Source organism: Atta cephalotes (assembly GCF_000143395.1).
Source record: "Atta cephalotes unplaced genomic scaffold scaffold00077, whole genome shotgun sequence".
Taxonomy (NCBI): Eukaryota; Metazoa; Arthropoda; class Insecta; order Hymenoptera; family Formicidae; genus Atta; species Atta cephalotes.
The window spans coordinates 18,285-35,766 of record NW_012130141.1 but is presented as its reverse complement, the minus strand read 5'-3'; the positions used below and the strand labels follow the sequence as shown (position 1 = coordinate 35,766).

Here is a 17,482-nt window from a genome sequence, read left to right as displayed (position 1 = left end):
AATAAATAANATANANAGNNNTNNNTNTTNTATATTATATTTATATTTATAGACAATTTACTATATTGTTAATTTATTATATATTAATGTATTACTTTCTATATATATATATATATATATATATATAGCTTGCAAACTTCTTGAGAAAGGAGTAGCAGCTATTTTTGGACCTACAAGCAGGTATACTCGTGGTATAGTTGCAAGTATTGCAGCTCGATTTGATATACCGCACATCGAATATGTTTGGCGGGAAACCGAAGAATTAATAAAGAAAAATAAAAAAACAAGATTCTATCGCCAATGACCATAAATATATTCCCTGCCAATGAGAAAGTCAGCCAGGTCAGTCGCTATATAAATAAACTATATTATAAAAAAGTGCTTCCCAACTGAAAATCGATTTTGTTTTATACGCTATAGTAAATCGCAAAATTTGAAAAAGATGTTTAACAATGCAAGTAATAATTCAATATATTAGTTTACGCGATGATTTTTAGGTCTAATCTTATTAATACATCTAATTAATTAAATCGAACGTAGTCTACAATTCTAAGATGCAAATTAAATCGTAATTTTGATATCGTTGAATTAAAATACAATTATTATTTTTGTAACGTATTATTAATCAACAAAACTGTAGGCAATCGCTGATGTTATCGAATCAATGAAATGGCGAAATTTCGCAGCGATTTACGAAACTGACGAGGGACTGTCGCGTCTTCAGAAGACTTTGACTCTAAAAGGAGATAAAGAAAATCCAATTTTACACACAGTACGACAATTGAACAAAGGGTCAAATTATCATACGATGCTTAAAGAGATACGCTTTTTGTCATGCAATGTAATTATTGATGTCAAGCCGGAAAATATCATACGTGTGCTCAACCAAGCAAAGGAAGTCAGATTATTAGCAGATTATTGCCATTTTGTGTTAACATATATGGTATAATCTATTTTATTTATATTTATACTTATTTACTTAACAATTATCATATTAGTTAACAAAACGATACTTTCAAACATGATGTTTATTACATATTTTCCAGTGAAAAGATTAGTGTTTAAAAAATTATGAATTAAACTATTAAAATTAAATATGTAAGAAAAATTAAATAGAATATAAGATAAAATATATATAATATTGTATATTATTTTTGTGCATTTCCCATTGCTAGAAAATAGCGCATAAACAGTTTATGAAATAATCTTTCCATTGAAATTGTAGGATTCATCCAAGCTACCTATTGAGAAGCAAAATGGTACCGTCAATATCACTGGACTGAGCATAAGAAAGAATGATGTAGAAGGAATTAATTCGGTATTTATTCAAGAATCTCCATTTTTTTATCAGCAATAAGTGTAATATATTAATTAAACATGATCTCAAAAGTTTATACAATATAAGATTGGAAACAAGACCGTTTATGTTAAATACATTATTTTAAATACGAAGCGCCACTACGATGAATGTTGAACTATTATATATATTCATATAAATGAATTAATTTCAGAAATGATAATTGCGTGCCGATATGGTATTGTCGGACTTTCAACGCAATCGATCTAAAATATTAATAAATCCCTCCAAATTTCCCAAATTTAATCAAAAGTTTATTCTCTTATTGAATTTAAGATAAAATATTTAAAATAGAATAAGGAATGATATAAGTTAATTGTCTAAATTGTTGGCGATTTTATGTAGCTGGATTCAGCAGTTCTCTATGACGCAGTATTTTTATTATATAAAGCATTAGAGACTTTAAATGCAAGAAATGATAATGAAGAATATATTGATCCTATACCACTTTTTTGTAATAGTACTACAAAGTATCAAGTAGGACCTAATATTACCAGCATTATGCGAGAGGTAAGAGATTTTCCTGTATTATTAAATTTCTTATATACTAAAAAAATAGTAGTAATTTGATTTTAAATTTTAGGATATACGTGTACATATAACGAAAATAATTCAATGGATAAATACTTTCCTATATTTTTATATACAATTATAAAAATAAAATCTTTAAAGTTAATATAATGCCATATTAGATCTATCAAATGTGATTAATATAATAACAAATTTTACTAATCTTCAAATATATTAGGGTATAGGAAAAGTTTTCGCGTATTTTTAACAATTTTCCTTTATTAAAATAAAATAAATGATATAATATGTTAATATAATATGTATAATATGTTAATCAAAATATTTGCCAATGTTTTCTACCATCTTTCAGATAGCATACAAATACCACGTTGAAAAAAATTTGTCATTTTTTGACGCAATCATCCATCCATTTTCGAACATTCTCGGCATTGGAGAAGCGCTCATTAGATAACGCCAGGCCCCATATTGCTAAAGAGTCCAAGGAAACGTTATTGGACTTGGAATGGGAAATCCTCCCTGCTTATTCTACCTGACATTGTCCCTTCTGATTATTGTCTATTCAGATCGATGCAACACGTGTTATCTAGTGAGCGCTTTTCCAATGCCGAAGATGTTCGAAAATAGGTGAATAATTGGATCGTGTCAAAAGATGACGAATTTTTTCAACGTAGTGTTCGTATGTTGCCTGAAAGGGAAGGACAAAGATGATAGAAAATGATAGCAAATATTTTGACTAACATACATTGTATCATTTATTTTATTTTAATAAAGAAAAGTTGTAAAAATGTGCGGAAACTTTCCCTATACCCTAATAATTAAAATAAAATTATTCGAATACAATTTAAGTGATCTCATATTTAATAAATGATAAATTTTTATTTTAAAAATAATAAAATTAATATTTTGTTACATAGTTATCAAAAATGGAAAAGATAACGGGCATTATAAATATTGACGAGTACGGTCGTCGACAAGATTTTAACGTAAAAATTTTAAATTTTCACCCATCAGCTATAATAGAAATGGGTTTCTGGGAACCGTCGAGTGGTGTAAATATGATGATACTGACTGAAAAGCAGCAAGAACACTATTTATACAAATCCATAGAAGAAAAGATATTCAGGGTTACTGTATTGAAAGTTTGTATTCCTACGTTAATTAATCCTCAATTATATAATTTTTCTATAAGTATTTTCTCTCTCCTCCCCCCCTCCTTCCCCTATTCTTTCTCTCACTCTTTCTTTTTCTACTCTAAATTATACAAACATTTTTGGAGATATGAAACATGTAATAATTTCTCCGATTCAGAGTGAACCTTACATTATGGAAGTAACCGATAGTTCAACGCGAGGAGTACTAATTGGTCAAAAACGCTATGAAGGTTATTGCATCGATCTGATTAATGAAATCGCAAAAATTCTACATTTTAAAGGAGTAGAGTTCGAAATCGTAACTGATAAGCAGGGCAAATATGAACCAGAAACAAAGTCTTGGAATGGTCTAATCAGACGCATTATAGATAAGGTAAGTAAAATGTTTCAAAGGAAGTTTATTTTAAATTTATTTCTATTACCTTATTTTATCGATTTTAAACAAAAAAATTCTTTTACAAAAAACAATTTCTTTTATAAAACAAAAACATATAGCAAATAATCTGTCATATTAATAGTAGTATTTTTAAAATTAATAGTAGTATTTTCAAAAATGCGAATAATTCATTTTTTATCTAAAATCTACGTCAATTGTTCAACCGTCATGAAGTTAGCCCCCAAATATAAAAAAAATAAAATTTCTAGCTCATTCAATTGCTCATCGTTTGCACATTTTGAATTTCCGTTTGCACACTTCTAATTAAGAAATTTTTTAAAAAACAATTTGGGGGGGGAGGGCTAACTTCACACTAGTCACCAACTTCGAACAAATTGGATCAAAAAGGTTTCAATCGATAGATTTTCGTTTGCATATTTCGAAACAATTCGATTTTTCATTTGCACACTTGTAGTTTAAAAGTTATTAACAATTAAAATTTCGAGAGAAATTGACTGTGGAAGATAGATTCAAATCGCAATTACTGTACTCAAAATGGCATGAATCGATAGATTGTCAATAGCATTTATCCGAAAATGTAATTTTTGTCGAGTGAACTCAATTTGGCACTCAATAATTTTTCATTAATAACTTTTAAAGGTGTACAAACGAATGCAAATGAATTCATGCCATTTTGAGCATACTAGATATAATTTGAATTTATTTGCCGCTTTCGACCCTTCTCGAAACTTTAATTGTTAATAACTTTTTAAATAAAGATATGCAAACGAAAAATCGACTTGTTTCGAAATGTGCAAACAAAATCCTATCGATTCATGCCATTTTGAGCAATTTGAATCTATCCTCTATAGTCGATCTCTTTTAAAATTTTAATTGTTTTTAAAGTACAATTACTACAAGTGTGCAAACAAAAAATCGAATTGTTTCGGAATGTGCAAACGATTGATTGAAATCTTTTCGATTGTTGCTCGAAGTTGGGGAGCTAGTGTGAAGTTGGCCTCCCCAAAATTGTTTTTTAAATAATTTTTTAATTAGAAGTGTGCAAACGAAAATTCAAAATATGCAAACATGTGTAAACGATAAACAATCGAATAAGTTAAAGAAATTTTATTTTTTTTTAATATTGGGGGGTTAACTTCGACGATAATTGTTCATCACTCTCAATTTTATAGAATTTCTCTATTTATCGTGATAAGAAAAAGTATGCCTTTTCTGTAAACTGTTATTTATCATTCATTTCTAAACGTTATTATATATAGGATGCCGATCTTGCGATATGCGATTTAACCATAACACATCAAAGGAAGACTGTTGTAGATTTTAGTCATCCATTCATGAATCTCGGTAAATACAAATATAAATACTATCAAAAAGAATAAAAAATGCAAAAATAGTCTATCGTTATAATTTGTTATTTATTATAAATTATAGAAGAGATTTAAAAAAGAAAGAGATTTAAAATTCTAAGAACAATAATACAATAATTACATTTTATTATATATTAATTTATGATAGAGCATATTCAACTTTGTTTTTAGGTATAAGCATTATATTCAGCAAACCAGAAGAGAAGGCACCTGATGTTTTTTCTTTTTTATTACCTTTAAGCAAGGAAGTATGGTTCTACATGGCTACTGCTTTTCTCGGTGTATCAATAATAATATTTTTTCAAGCAAGGTAAAATTTTTCAGAGATAAAATATTTTATAATTTTGACAAAAAATGTAATAAGAATTATTTTCCTTAAATTAATATTAAAATTAGTAAAGTAAAGATCAGAAAAATATGACTTGCGTTTCGCAAGTAAATTTTAATTCTTTCTCAAGAATGGCACCAGATGAATGGGACAATCCGCATCCATGCAATACCGATCCTGAAGAACTCGAAAACAACTTCAATTTAAAAAATTCCTTTTGGTTGACTATTGGTTCTCTTATGCAGCAAGGTTCAGATATTTTACCCAAGTAAGTTCTAATATGATATTTATCATTGTATTATAATTAATAAAAAACATTTTAAACATTAAAGAAATTATTTTTTAAATCAATCTTATAGATCAGGGAGACAACATTAATAATATCTCCACTGGTGTTCTGTATCTCATTAACGTTAATTAATTACAGTACAATTGATGATTTCACTATCGCTCTCACTAACGTTTATCAGGTTACATTATGCTAACTTAACGCTTTCACTCTCGCGCTCTTTAATGTTTTCTATTTGACGTATTATAACGAATATCCGGATAGCGATATCGCCAGGAGAACTCGAGTGGATTGCTCTAAGATCTCGCCTGAGGGTGCCTTTCGACACTAAGTTTTTTCGATAGATAAACTCGTGGTCAGACTATTCGCGACGTCTGAAGGAAACCCTGAGTCGCGATTACGCTTGCACATACGTAAGATAGACTCGTAATAATATTCCATAGTTTAAACAGATATATTCGTACACGATCCGCATTCTGATTTGATCACCGGTCGAATGAATTCAGCGCTGTCAGGATCCCCCTCGATTTCTTTCCGAATTAGCCAATCGGCCAAATCGTGGAGATCACGTATTGGCGGCGGCGGCGTTTCAGGCAATAGCATGCGCATTAAAAATCATAAGCGCCGACAATCGCTTTTAACTGTGCCACTACTGCGATTTCTTCCTGCCGAGATTCAGACACTCCTGTTGTCCGTATAAACGCGTGATCCTTTGATTTTGTCCGATAACGATTTCATATTGTCATGCACGACGATTTCTCGAGCTCTACGCAACAATCAAGGATTAATTATTTTCCTATTTATGTATGCTTTGTGTCATTTTCAGTTAGAGTATGATTCCTAATAATTATTCCAACTAATATAATTTTAATTGTATTTTACATATTTCAAATATGCTGTATATAAATACGAGTGATTTGATCTATTGAATGTCTATTTTAATGTTATTGTGATTATTATAATTAGATTTGGTTTCTCTTTCGACGTTTTAAACTATTATACAATAATATATAAAACAAAATCACTTTCATTACAGAGCACCGTCTCTACGCATGCTTGCAAGCATGTGGTGGTTTTTCACTTTGATTATGATCAGTTCATATACAGCGAATCTAGCTGCCTTTCTCACAATGGACAAGATGGATACGCCTATTAAAAATGTTGAAGATTTAGCTAAGCAGACAAAAATTAAATATGGCGCACAAGAGGGTGGATCCACGTCAACCTTTTTTGAAGTTTGTTAGCTTATTTAGCAACATATTTAGCTCAATATAAAAATAACATGCAAATATGATTTAATAACCAATTGCAGAAATCAAATTATTCAACGTATAAACGAATGTGGAGTGCAATGGCAGAAGCTAGGCCAACTGTATTCACAAAAAATAATAAAGAGGGTGAGCAATTCCAAGATCAAATTTCAATACTTCTTTTTTTTAAAAGAGTTACATTATTCGAAGAAACAAATTTTTTCTCTTAAATTCGATTTCTTATAATATTTTCTCTTGGCTGCACTATCGCTCACTAGTGCAACACTCAGACAGTGTATTGTGTATTTCCATGGCTGGTGATAAGCGAACTCATTCAGTGTACTGTGTTTCCGTGCTAGTGTAGTGCAAATTTTATGCACGAAGTAAGATTTTGCTATACCAGTCAAAGGGATAGTATAGAATCAGTAGACATTTAAAATTTGAAAATGGAAATCAAACGGGAATAAGATTTTAGCCCAATAATGATGTAGTATACACCATGGTGTGCACCACTCTGGTGTAGCGTTTACACGTAACTGGTGCGATGCGAAGGCTGCATCCAGTGAGAATCCCAAGAGAAAACGTTTAGACTTTTTATTGTATTGTATATGTTCCAGGTATCGAACGAGTTATCAAGACTAAAGGACAATATGCCTTTTTCATGGAATCCAGTAGCATTGAATATCAATTAGAGCGAAAGTGCGAATTAATTAAAGTCGGGGGCTTAATTGACAACAAAGGCTATGGCATAGCTATGCCGCGCAGTAATATTATAACTTCTTTGAATACATCTAATATTTGTTCTATTTTATTATCTTTATATAAATTATTTTTCTTGCATCTTTTCCATACAGATTCTGCATATAGAATAGCGATTAATACTGCGATCCTAAAGCTAGGAGAGTCAGGTAAACTGGGAAAATTAAAAGATAAATGGTGGAAAGAAAAAGGAGGAAATTTATGCATAAAGGATGAAGAAGAGAGTGAAAACACAGCCGAATTAGGATTGGCAAACGTCGGAGGTGTATTCATTGTTTTAATGTATGGATTATGCGGTTCATTCTTTATCGCAATTTGCGAATTTTTGTGGAATATACGTAAAGTTGCTGTGACAGAAAAGGTAAATTTTTACTTTTTCATGTTCATTATTAAAATTATTTAAAATAAATAAAATTAATTTTGTTTCTTTTAATAAAGAAAATTATTCAAAATTTTAATGTACAATATATAAAATTTTTACTTCTTTTTATAAGTTAAATTGTAAAACAAACTTAATTATCATCTTTCGTACAGATTACGCCGTGGGAAGCACTAGTTGCCGAATTAAAATTCGCTGTGAACATTTTTGAAGTAACAAAACCTGTTAAAATTTCCAAGAGCAACAACAACAGTACAAGCTCCATGGGTGGACTTGGCAGAGCTGCATCCACGGCTCGATCTATAGTTGGCTCTTTCTTACGTCTTGATATGGTTGATAAATTCGATAAAGATCTCAGCACAAGTAACCGCACTAACGATCGTAAAATTAATTGAGCATTGCTAAAAGCACTGAAGTAAACTACGAATTGTTTTAAATAATACACGATTTAAAATTATATAAAATCATCTACATTGAAACTATGTATCTAATCGGTAATAAATACCTACAGATTAAATAAATTTAATTACTGACATAAAGCAACTAACAAAAATTTTTAATTTACAAATTCGTGCAGATGAATAACATGAAATTTTTCATTGCGAATAACAGTTGCAAAACAACTATTATTCTCACTGCTTTGTAGCATAAAAAAAAGTTTGTCAGAAGTGGGATTCGAACCCACGCCCACAGAAGTGGACTGCGACCTGAACGCAGCGCCTTAGACCGCTCGGCCATCCTGACTCGAGAACCGATTTGGTAAAAAGAGCAGAAGAATGTCATCAAAATTCTAATTATAAAATATGTTTTTAAAGCTATAATAAACTATTGTTGTAACATATTGATATATAAAATCAAAATGTTTAAACAAACTGACAATATGAAATGCTTGTTAATGGTATATTAAAAAGTATATTAAAAAATGTTATGAATTTAGAACAGCGATTGTAAATAAAATATCGTAAATAATTTAATCATTGTAATCTACTGATAATAATTCACTGCAACATTGACTAAAAAATTGTATGTGCATACAAAAATTTTTATCAAAAAATGAATTTTCAAGAAATATGCTTAAGAAAGAACGTTCAAATTTATATAAATTGCAAAAATTGGTAGAAATGATAGAGGATCTATAAATTAATCCATTTTATAAATTAATTCATTTTATACAGGATAAATTTAAAAATACAGGATAATGAAAAATTGAATAAATTTTTTCAAACATAAAATAAAAATTCTATTTCTATTTAATCAGAAAATTACGAAAATAAAAAGTGGGCCATTGTCAAGCTTCTTTCTAATAATTAATATTAACTTCAGCTTATAAATAATATTTTAAAACTTAATAATAATAAATAATATTATTAAAAAATTTTAATTAATAGCATTCTAGTTGTTTAGCAAAATTTTTTATAATTCGCGTACATGGTATCGACAAATGGAATAATGTTTAGGATGAAAATCACTTCACCGACTGCAGATACACGGTCTTCAGTCGAGTCGATTAAAAGAAAATCTTGAAGGCGCTTGAGAGAATCAATGAGGAAAACTTATCCCGCAAAATATTGACTTTCACTTCCGCGTGTGAAGGCTGAACATACCCCACGTGCGTTCCGCATTGTTAGCACGTAACACTTCTACCAACATGTGACCGATTTGCTAAACATTCTCTTCTATTCGCACTGGCTTAAAACACTATAATTACGATGATTTTTTTTTTAACATTTTCTCTATAAAATTGATTACGTCAGGCCTAGACTCTTGCCTGAAATGCAGCAATCATAAAAATCTGTGATAATATTCAGCAAATCTGGTTAAATAGAAATAGAATTTTTATTTCGTATATGTATAGCGGACAAATAATTGTTTTAAATCTTCAACATGACAATCAACAAAAAAATTAGTTTCGTAATTTTTATCTTCAAACAAATAGTTTCGATAGTTAAGCGATTTAATTAGGCATGACTAGCATTCTTAAGGAAAGTTGTCAACCTTGCAATAATACTAATATGCTAATAATACTAAATATGCTTATTTATCTAAATATAGCATCGTTTCTCAAATGCTATTCATATTCGAAATATCGTAAGTTCCGCTTGATTCATATTTCTCGTATTATTGGATTATCCGGAAAGTTCGTGCCGACTAACCTATATAATTTAATAAATGTATACTAAAATTTAAATCTTCTGCGTTTCAATTTTCTTTCAACATCGGCACGAACTTTCCGGATAACCCACTACATATATTTCTCGACCATCCGCAGTTAATTAAAATTGTGATATTTCGCAAGCCTTTACAATATAATATATAATATGTTATTATTATTGTAAGGAACATTACATCGAAATGTACATGACATCGGAGAAATTCCTTTTTATGAAAATATGATCCCTTCTTTCTTTAAAAATTCTATTGAGGAGATCAAATAACAACGTTATTATTTAATTCTGTTCATACATATATCTTTTAATTCTAAATGTTCAAGCTTTTTTCGTTATCGACGTCATTTATCTATGTAAATCGATAAGAGAAAGATAAAATTAAAATCTGTGCCAAATCGCCACCACGACCTTAATGATAACCACTGGTTGTAAAATCCCGAGGGCATCGGTGTAACTTGAAAGAGAAAGATTCAATGCTGGCACACGTAATACGAATACTTTCGCGGTGCATCGAAAACAAGAGCAAAGATTCGAAACCGATCTTCTGCTTCCTGCAGCAAGGACTGGTTCGGAACCGCGCATGCAACATGCAGTCGATCACGTAGAAAGCTCGGTTGCATAAGCCACAACCGGATCTCGCCAGACGTTTTTTCCGAGAAAGGAAGGGAGATGAGAGCAACGGCGTACTGATGATGAAGAGGGACAGATTGGGAAATTCGGAGAAACTTTAAAAACTATCGATGCACCCGGGAACGCGACGGACTTCGCGGCCGGCTGGTGAGAGTCGCTGAAAGTTGTTTGTAACAATTTTACGTGCATTGACCTTATGTAAACATTAAATAAAAGTGAAAACGCTGCATAAGATCATTCTATTACTCAATTTTCGCTGAAGATCCGGGATTCGCTTGACACTCATGTATTATTATTATTTCCTTCTCATTTGGATATTTCCATAAGATTTAACGAAAGAAAATGTTTTTCCAAGTTTATGAAATATGAAAAACATTAAGTAACACAGCAGGGTATGTAGTAAAGAAATTAAAAGTATTATATTAAATAAAGTAAATTTTCGACTATATATATATATATACATATATATATATATGTATGTATGTATGTATGTATGTACATACCGAAATAATTCCTGTAAAAGTTTTTCTCAACAATACGTGACTCTTTTGGCGCATTGCGCTGTCAAATGTTGTGAGCTCAATGCATTTTCCAAGAACTTGTTTACTTTAGTATAAAAACGATTAAAAGAAACGATACGTTTACGCGAAAATCGATTTGTAAAGTAGTCATATATTTTTACGTTGTAGATTTTTACGATCATTACATCTCAGATAAAAACTTAGATCTTCAATAATTCTCTCACCACAATACGAGAAGATAAAAAGTATAAGCACACAGAGAAAGTTCATGAAGAGTCAGGGAGTATAGAGTTTTGCAGTTAATATTACCTCTCCGGTATATTTCTACTCTTTTAATAGCACAATGAAAATTCTGTGTGTATGATATGAATAAAATATAGTGGCGATTAAAGTTTTGAACTTCTGTATTAAACAAAGAGGAAAATCCGAGTGTCGACACACAAGAGGCATTTTATCATCATTGTCTTTATCTTTGTATCAGTGAAAAAAAAAACTTACACTTGCTTCCAGATATAAGACTCATATTTCTTCTGTTTACAGTCGAGTAAGCCAGATGCCTCTCATGAGGAAAATTCCCTTCGTCTTGGACCCCTTTTTTCACAATTTTTCAGGCTATACTATCTAGAAAAATACCTGCCTCGTCAGTTTCAGTCCTTCTCGACATCGTTTATTCGCTGCCAATCTCAACTAAGATCAATCATCTCTCCTCTATTCACTTTATTATTTTAGATGTCAGAAATCTTCTTATGATGGATAATATACGTAAATCTATCATTGATAAGAATGTTGAAGATTTCCATGTAAAATTAAAAAAGCATTTTCTCAGTTTCTGTATGTATTTGTGTATGTATTTGCGGATATTATGCTTCGCTTTTCGAATGAATTATTTATTACTGAACTAAATATTCAATATTGAATGAAATTGATTTATATATATATGGTATATATGATTCATTTAACAAAAAAACGTTGTCATCGTAGATATCTACGCGACGGAAAATAAACAATTAATACTGATTATTAAAAACTATTAATAACAACACTTTTAAATTAACTACATATCGTATAATTAGACCATTCAAATATTCTCTCTATACAATAAGTTAACGGGGGAGAATAGCTATTTGCATTGTAACGTAAATGGCTTAGAAGCCATCGCATACCTCAGAAATGAAATCCATATGAGCCTTTTACTAATTAGCCATTCCTCTGATTTACATTTGTGATGGGAATAGTTTGCTAACATTTTCTGAATTAAACACCTGTATTATAGTTCCCTCCAGAGTACCGACGTATACATTAATTGAAATTATAATTACTTTCGTTTCAAATAAAAGATAAATGAAAATAATTATATTACTATTGTTTTTTTACTAATCCTTGATCTAATTTAATATAGAGAAATTGGTATTCTATTATATGTGATGATAAATTATTATTAAATTACATTTTATAAATAAAAGCAGCAAAGTTCTCCTGGATCAATTTTTAATATACATTTTTCTATGAAATAATAATAACATCTTTGTAAATATTTCTTAATATACAGTTATTTTGAAATAGTTTATTTATTTAAATAGTATGTGCTATAAATTATGAAGAATGTTTGCAAGCGTTAGTTGATTTCACAATGATTATGTAATGTCTAATTTTGAAACTGCATGCTACATAAGAAAATGTATGTTATGCGCATATATAATGTAATTTACAATTAATGTTACAATGAAAAATTAAATCTTGACTTTCGATGAAATTTTATTTATGCGATAGTATAAACACCATAAATTATAAGCAATGTTTACGAATGTAGTTCATTTCGTAATGATTATGTAATTTTTAATTTTAAGATTGTATGCCAAATAAGAAAATACATGCTATTAAAGTGCACATGTAGTCTGTTTTACGAATAACGATTGCAGTGTAAAATTTAAATAAATTGACTTTTAATAATAATAATATTAATAATATAAATTTTACAAGCTATTAATTATAATAAAATTTGTTATCTATAAATGTTATTAGGGTGAAAAAATACTAAGATTTGTCTCATAAAACAAAATATCTTGTATGTAAATTACACTAAATACTCTCAATCAAAATTCATGGTTTTGAATTATTTACGTACATTTTTTTCTTGCATTTTAAAATATCTATTTAAAATATACATTTAATAAAATATATTCTTTTAGTATTACATTTTAAAATATTAATCTTTATGCATTTTTAACTCTGTATTTAAAAAAAATTAAGTAAAACAAAATAAGTACATAATTAAATTCTCAAAATGAATAAAAAAACAAGAGAAAATAAAAAATAGGCTACTGAGAATTCGCGTTGTTAAAATTGCGCATTGCAATATAAATAAGATTTGAATATATTCACAACATTGTATTAACATTAAAATTCAAAATTATTTTATATTTTTAACAATAAAATTATCTTATGCGTGACAAAGAGAACTGAGTTGTTGTCATGTCAAATTTGACATAAGATTGATTGTTTTCATGAGAAATGTATAGATATATCTCATGAAAAACATGATTTTCATTGGATCTTAAGTATTTAAATTTATTGCTTATATTGACTGTTGAAGATGTAAAAGCTGAAATATGTACAACATTTTTTTTTGTAATAGATTTCAGAATATATAGCCTATTCATTGAGCGATTAGTTCTTTTACTTGGTTTCTTCTAGATTGAACTTATAGATCTATAAATAAGAACCAATCTCTTGGTGAATTAGCGACATTCCGAAACCCATCGAAAAGAAAGTGTTGCAATCTTTTAGTTGCTGACTGTACACATGAAATGTAATGTTGTGAGTATATTCAAGTCTTACTTATAATGTATTACACAATTTTAACAAGAGGCAGTAAATACAGACAGGCGAATTCGCAGCAGTATTTTACTATCTCTTGTTAAAATATTTATTTAAAATACACTTTTTTTTTTAATATTGTATTTTCACTGTATAAGTCTAGATTTTTATAAAAACGAGGTTTTTATTGCATTTCTAATACGAACCTGTGCCTAGGGAACACCAGGTTTGTATTAAAAATTTTTTATTCTGTCTATGCTGTCTGCATTATATAAATAATTGTTATAAATAATTGTTATACAGTACACGTGCAGTGTACAGAACAACTAAAATTTTTGCAAGAAAAATTTAAGTTATTATTTATATAAGTAATCTTTACATTGACGAATATAATAGTTCATCACATTATTGCAATTATAGAGTAGAACAGTTTTTTGTCATTATCGCGAACAGCCGATTAATAATCAGAAATGGAGTATATCCGACAATATAGATATATTCTTCCGAGAAATTGTGATTATGAGTACAAAATGTTGCATTCGTTATAAACTTCATTGAAAATTAAAAAAATTACTTACATCAAAGTATTTTGTTATAAAATATAAGTATAATAAATATTAATAACGGACTAATATGATACTTAAATCTTATTATGTTATTAATATTAACATGATAATTAATAATAATTAATAATAAAAATTAACAGCGAAACAGTACTTAATTTTTTAAACATTTTATTAATATTAATATTTTGTTAATATTAGCTATTCTTGATCAGATACGTCTTCCACGAGTTCCACTACGAGCAGGAAAAACCAACTAAGCCACGACATTTCTTCGCGACTTGGAGAAGGAAATGCGTTTACGGCGGTAAAGTGCATCGTCGTAAGAGAAAGGGGAACCTATTCACGAGTGAACGTTGCTGCAGACTTTGTTCACTTCATTCAGTGCGTGATCCTTAGTCTGTCATATGTGCGGGCACTTTCCTCACTGAAGGAATTTTTTGTAATTTTCCTCCGTGTGTTCGTTAATCAGTGAGAAAACGTGTGCGAATCGCAAAGTGCTGAAATCGAATAGATCCTCATACAATTCGCGTTATCATTTTTCAGAGCTTGAATCAGTGAAACTAAAAAACACATCGCGATTGATAAATATATATTTTGACATCAGAATTTAATGAAAATGAAAAAGTTTTTTTTATTACACGTTACGTACCTATTAATCAAACATTTATGAATATTCCACGCAAATAATACAACTATCATAATACCATATTGCTATTGTAAACATTATTGATTATGACAATCAATGCAATGCTAAGCCTGATCTATCTAAATCATTGTAATCCGTAGCAAATTTGCTAATGTTTGTTCGCCAAAATCAGTACCACAATTAAGCGTAATTCTCTGAATTCTGAACACTGAATCGGCATTTCCCGCAATCACGTATCTCTTCAGGCATGCTCGAGAATCCGGTCGAGTAAGCACTCATTACAACAGCATTACAACGATTTCCTAAGAGGAATTTCATCGAAAGCTAAGATGACGGGATCTGGAGACCTTAACGATGGAAATCGGTGAACTCGATCTCCTCCGTTTATAAATAAAAAAAAATCTAGTCGATCATTTCCCAAAGCGCGAGTGAATTCTGCAAGGTGGATTCTTTAATAATAAACAGAGGAAGCATGGCACGTTCGTTGAGTTACCTTTTCGTGATCGTATGCGTCGCTTACGAAGTGATCGCGGAAAAAGAATCAAATATCCTTAAGTTAAGCAAACCGCAAAAAGTTTCGAACGAGACTAAAACGACAAATTTTAACGTAACGGAATACGCGACAGAAAAGAATGAATCCGGCAAACAGTCGCCTTTAATTACTTTCAGCAAGAATAATCCAGAGTTGGACTGGAAGAATTACTTGAAGATGTTCGACGGAAATGAAGAAGAACACCGAGATCTCGACGTCGATTTTATGAAGGAGAAACTCGAAAAGACAGCTAACAGTATACAATGGCTCGCTGATCTTTACGATCCTCTCAGGTGGGCCAGAGTGCCCGGAAAACTTCAAGATGAATGTCGAAGAGATATGGAAAGGTTTCTCAGTGCACTGAGGGATGGAAAACTCTGGGCGGCAAAAAGTAAGTAACCGATTGATTAAAATTTAGTTAGTGAAACCCTTTCAAGATTCCACAAAATTGAAATGTTTTCACATTGATTAATTTCTATAATTAAAAGATATAAATAACAATATGTGTTTTATAAATCTTGTCTTATCTAACAGTTTATTTTTGAAAAATAATTTAGATTCTTTATACATTTATGTATATTACATAATTTCATTTTTCGATAAAAATTTTGACAAGAATGATGAATTATTAATTTAAAAGTGATTGCAGAAAAAGAAAAAAAGAATATAGAAAGCAAATTACGAAATATGCATAATAATTGAACTAAATAGAAGAAGTATGAGCAACAAAATCTGATTTTTTGAACGAAAAATCGTAATCAATTTCTACAAAAATATATTCTTGAACTAGGAAATAAATACTTAAAAGTATTTATATTAGATGTATAATTATCAATGAATTACCAAATGATTTCATCATTTTAGATGTCATTTTATAAAACTCATTAATAGTATAAGCAATCAAAGCGCTTTGACCTAGTTTACAGCGTAGATTTAGTAAACTTCCTGTCATCTTACTCACAACTGCTCTTGAGTCTTTACTTTATACGCTTCCTGCGAATATAGCATTACGGAAATGAAATTTGGTCATTACTATTTTGAAGATGACACTCAGCAAGAGAATCGGAAGAGAATCAACAATGAAGTCATACAACGAATTGCGTTGAAATATTATTGATATAAATTTAGAATGGAACTTCTTATGAGTTTAAAATAAAGAGAAAGTGAGAAAAAAAAGAGAAAGAGAATGCAATTGTTTCTATAAGACAAAATTTGTTTTAAAGAGAATTTTCCGTATCATTCACAAATGTTATTTCGTTTCTTCTATATAAGTTCTATATATTGCATTATCTATTCTTTTAATTTTTATGCTATAAATTTTCCGATAATTTATTTACTATTAGATTATTTTATATATTTTCTTTACGAACTAAAACTATAAACAAATTTCTTTTGCTACTGACAAATAAAAATAGATTGAAATATTATGTGTTTATATATAATTTAAGCACATCAGAATAAGCCATAAATATATAGAAATGCACATAAAAATATTTATTATATACTGTTCAGGCTCTTCAATATTCTCGATAATCTCGATCGAATAAGCGCTTTCGATATTTCATGCAAATTTCTTCTGCCATATGAAAATGCGCAATTCAAATGCATATATCCGTATTGTAAAATATTATTACGTGTTTCTATTCAATTCAAATTTTATATATATATATATATATATATATATATATATATATACACACACACACACATACTAACTACTATATAATATATAATTAATTAATATAGTACTACTATATATATTAATAATTAAATAAAGTAGTAGGAGGTAGTACT

General features: G+C 29.4%; 2 protein-coding genes and 1 non-coding gene across 3 annotated transcripts in view; 2 read left to right on the top strand and 1 right to left on the bottom strand.

Moving 5' to 3' along the window:
* The window catches only part of LOC105624383 (glutamate receptor ionotropic, kainate 2-like), a 9,768-nt gene extending 1,439 nt beyond the window's left edge, over window positions 1-8,329 (top strand). Inside the window, 15 exon segments of the mRNA XM_012205747.1 lie at window positions 129-281; window positions 284-342; window positions 641-943; window positions 1,226-1,318; window positions 1,703-1,867; window positions 2,803-3,027; window positions 3,197-3,412; window positions 4,696-4,780; window positions 4,975-5,113; window positions 5,262-5,399; window positions 6,457-6,655; window positions 6,733-6,817; window positions 7,288-7,434; window positions 7,525-7,790; window positions 7,964-8,329. Coding sequence (XP_012061137.1) covers window positions 129-281; window positions 284-342; window positions 641-943; window positions 1,226-1,318; window positions 1,703-1,867; window positions 2,803-3,027; window positions 3,197-3,412; window positions 4,696-4,780; window positions 4,975-5,113; window positions 5,262-5,399; window positions 6,457-6,655; window positions 6,733-6,817; window positions 7,288-7,434; window positions 7,525-7,790; window positions 7,964-8,203 — 2,513 coding nt within the window. The 3' untranslated portion in view covers window positions 8,204-8,329.
* Window positions 8,330-8,468: 139 nt separating this feature from the next.
* Trnal-cag lies at window positions 8,469-8,552 on the bottom strand. The gene has a single exon. It is a non-coding gene; the product is annotated as a tRNA-Leu (tRNA).
* A 7,076-nt stretch (window positions 8,553-15,628) lies between these two features.
* Window positions 15,629-17,482, top strand: part of LOC105624415 — a gene marked incomplete at its 3' end in the record, with an annotated part of 11,288 nt that continues 9,434 nt past the window's right edge. Inside the window, exon 1 of the mRNA XM_012205781.1 lies at window positions 15,629-16,079. Coding sequence (XP_012061171.1) covers window positions 15,629-16,079 — 451 coding nt within the window. The remainder of the gene's footprint in view (window positions 16,080-17,482) is intronic.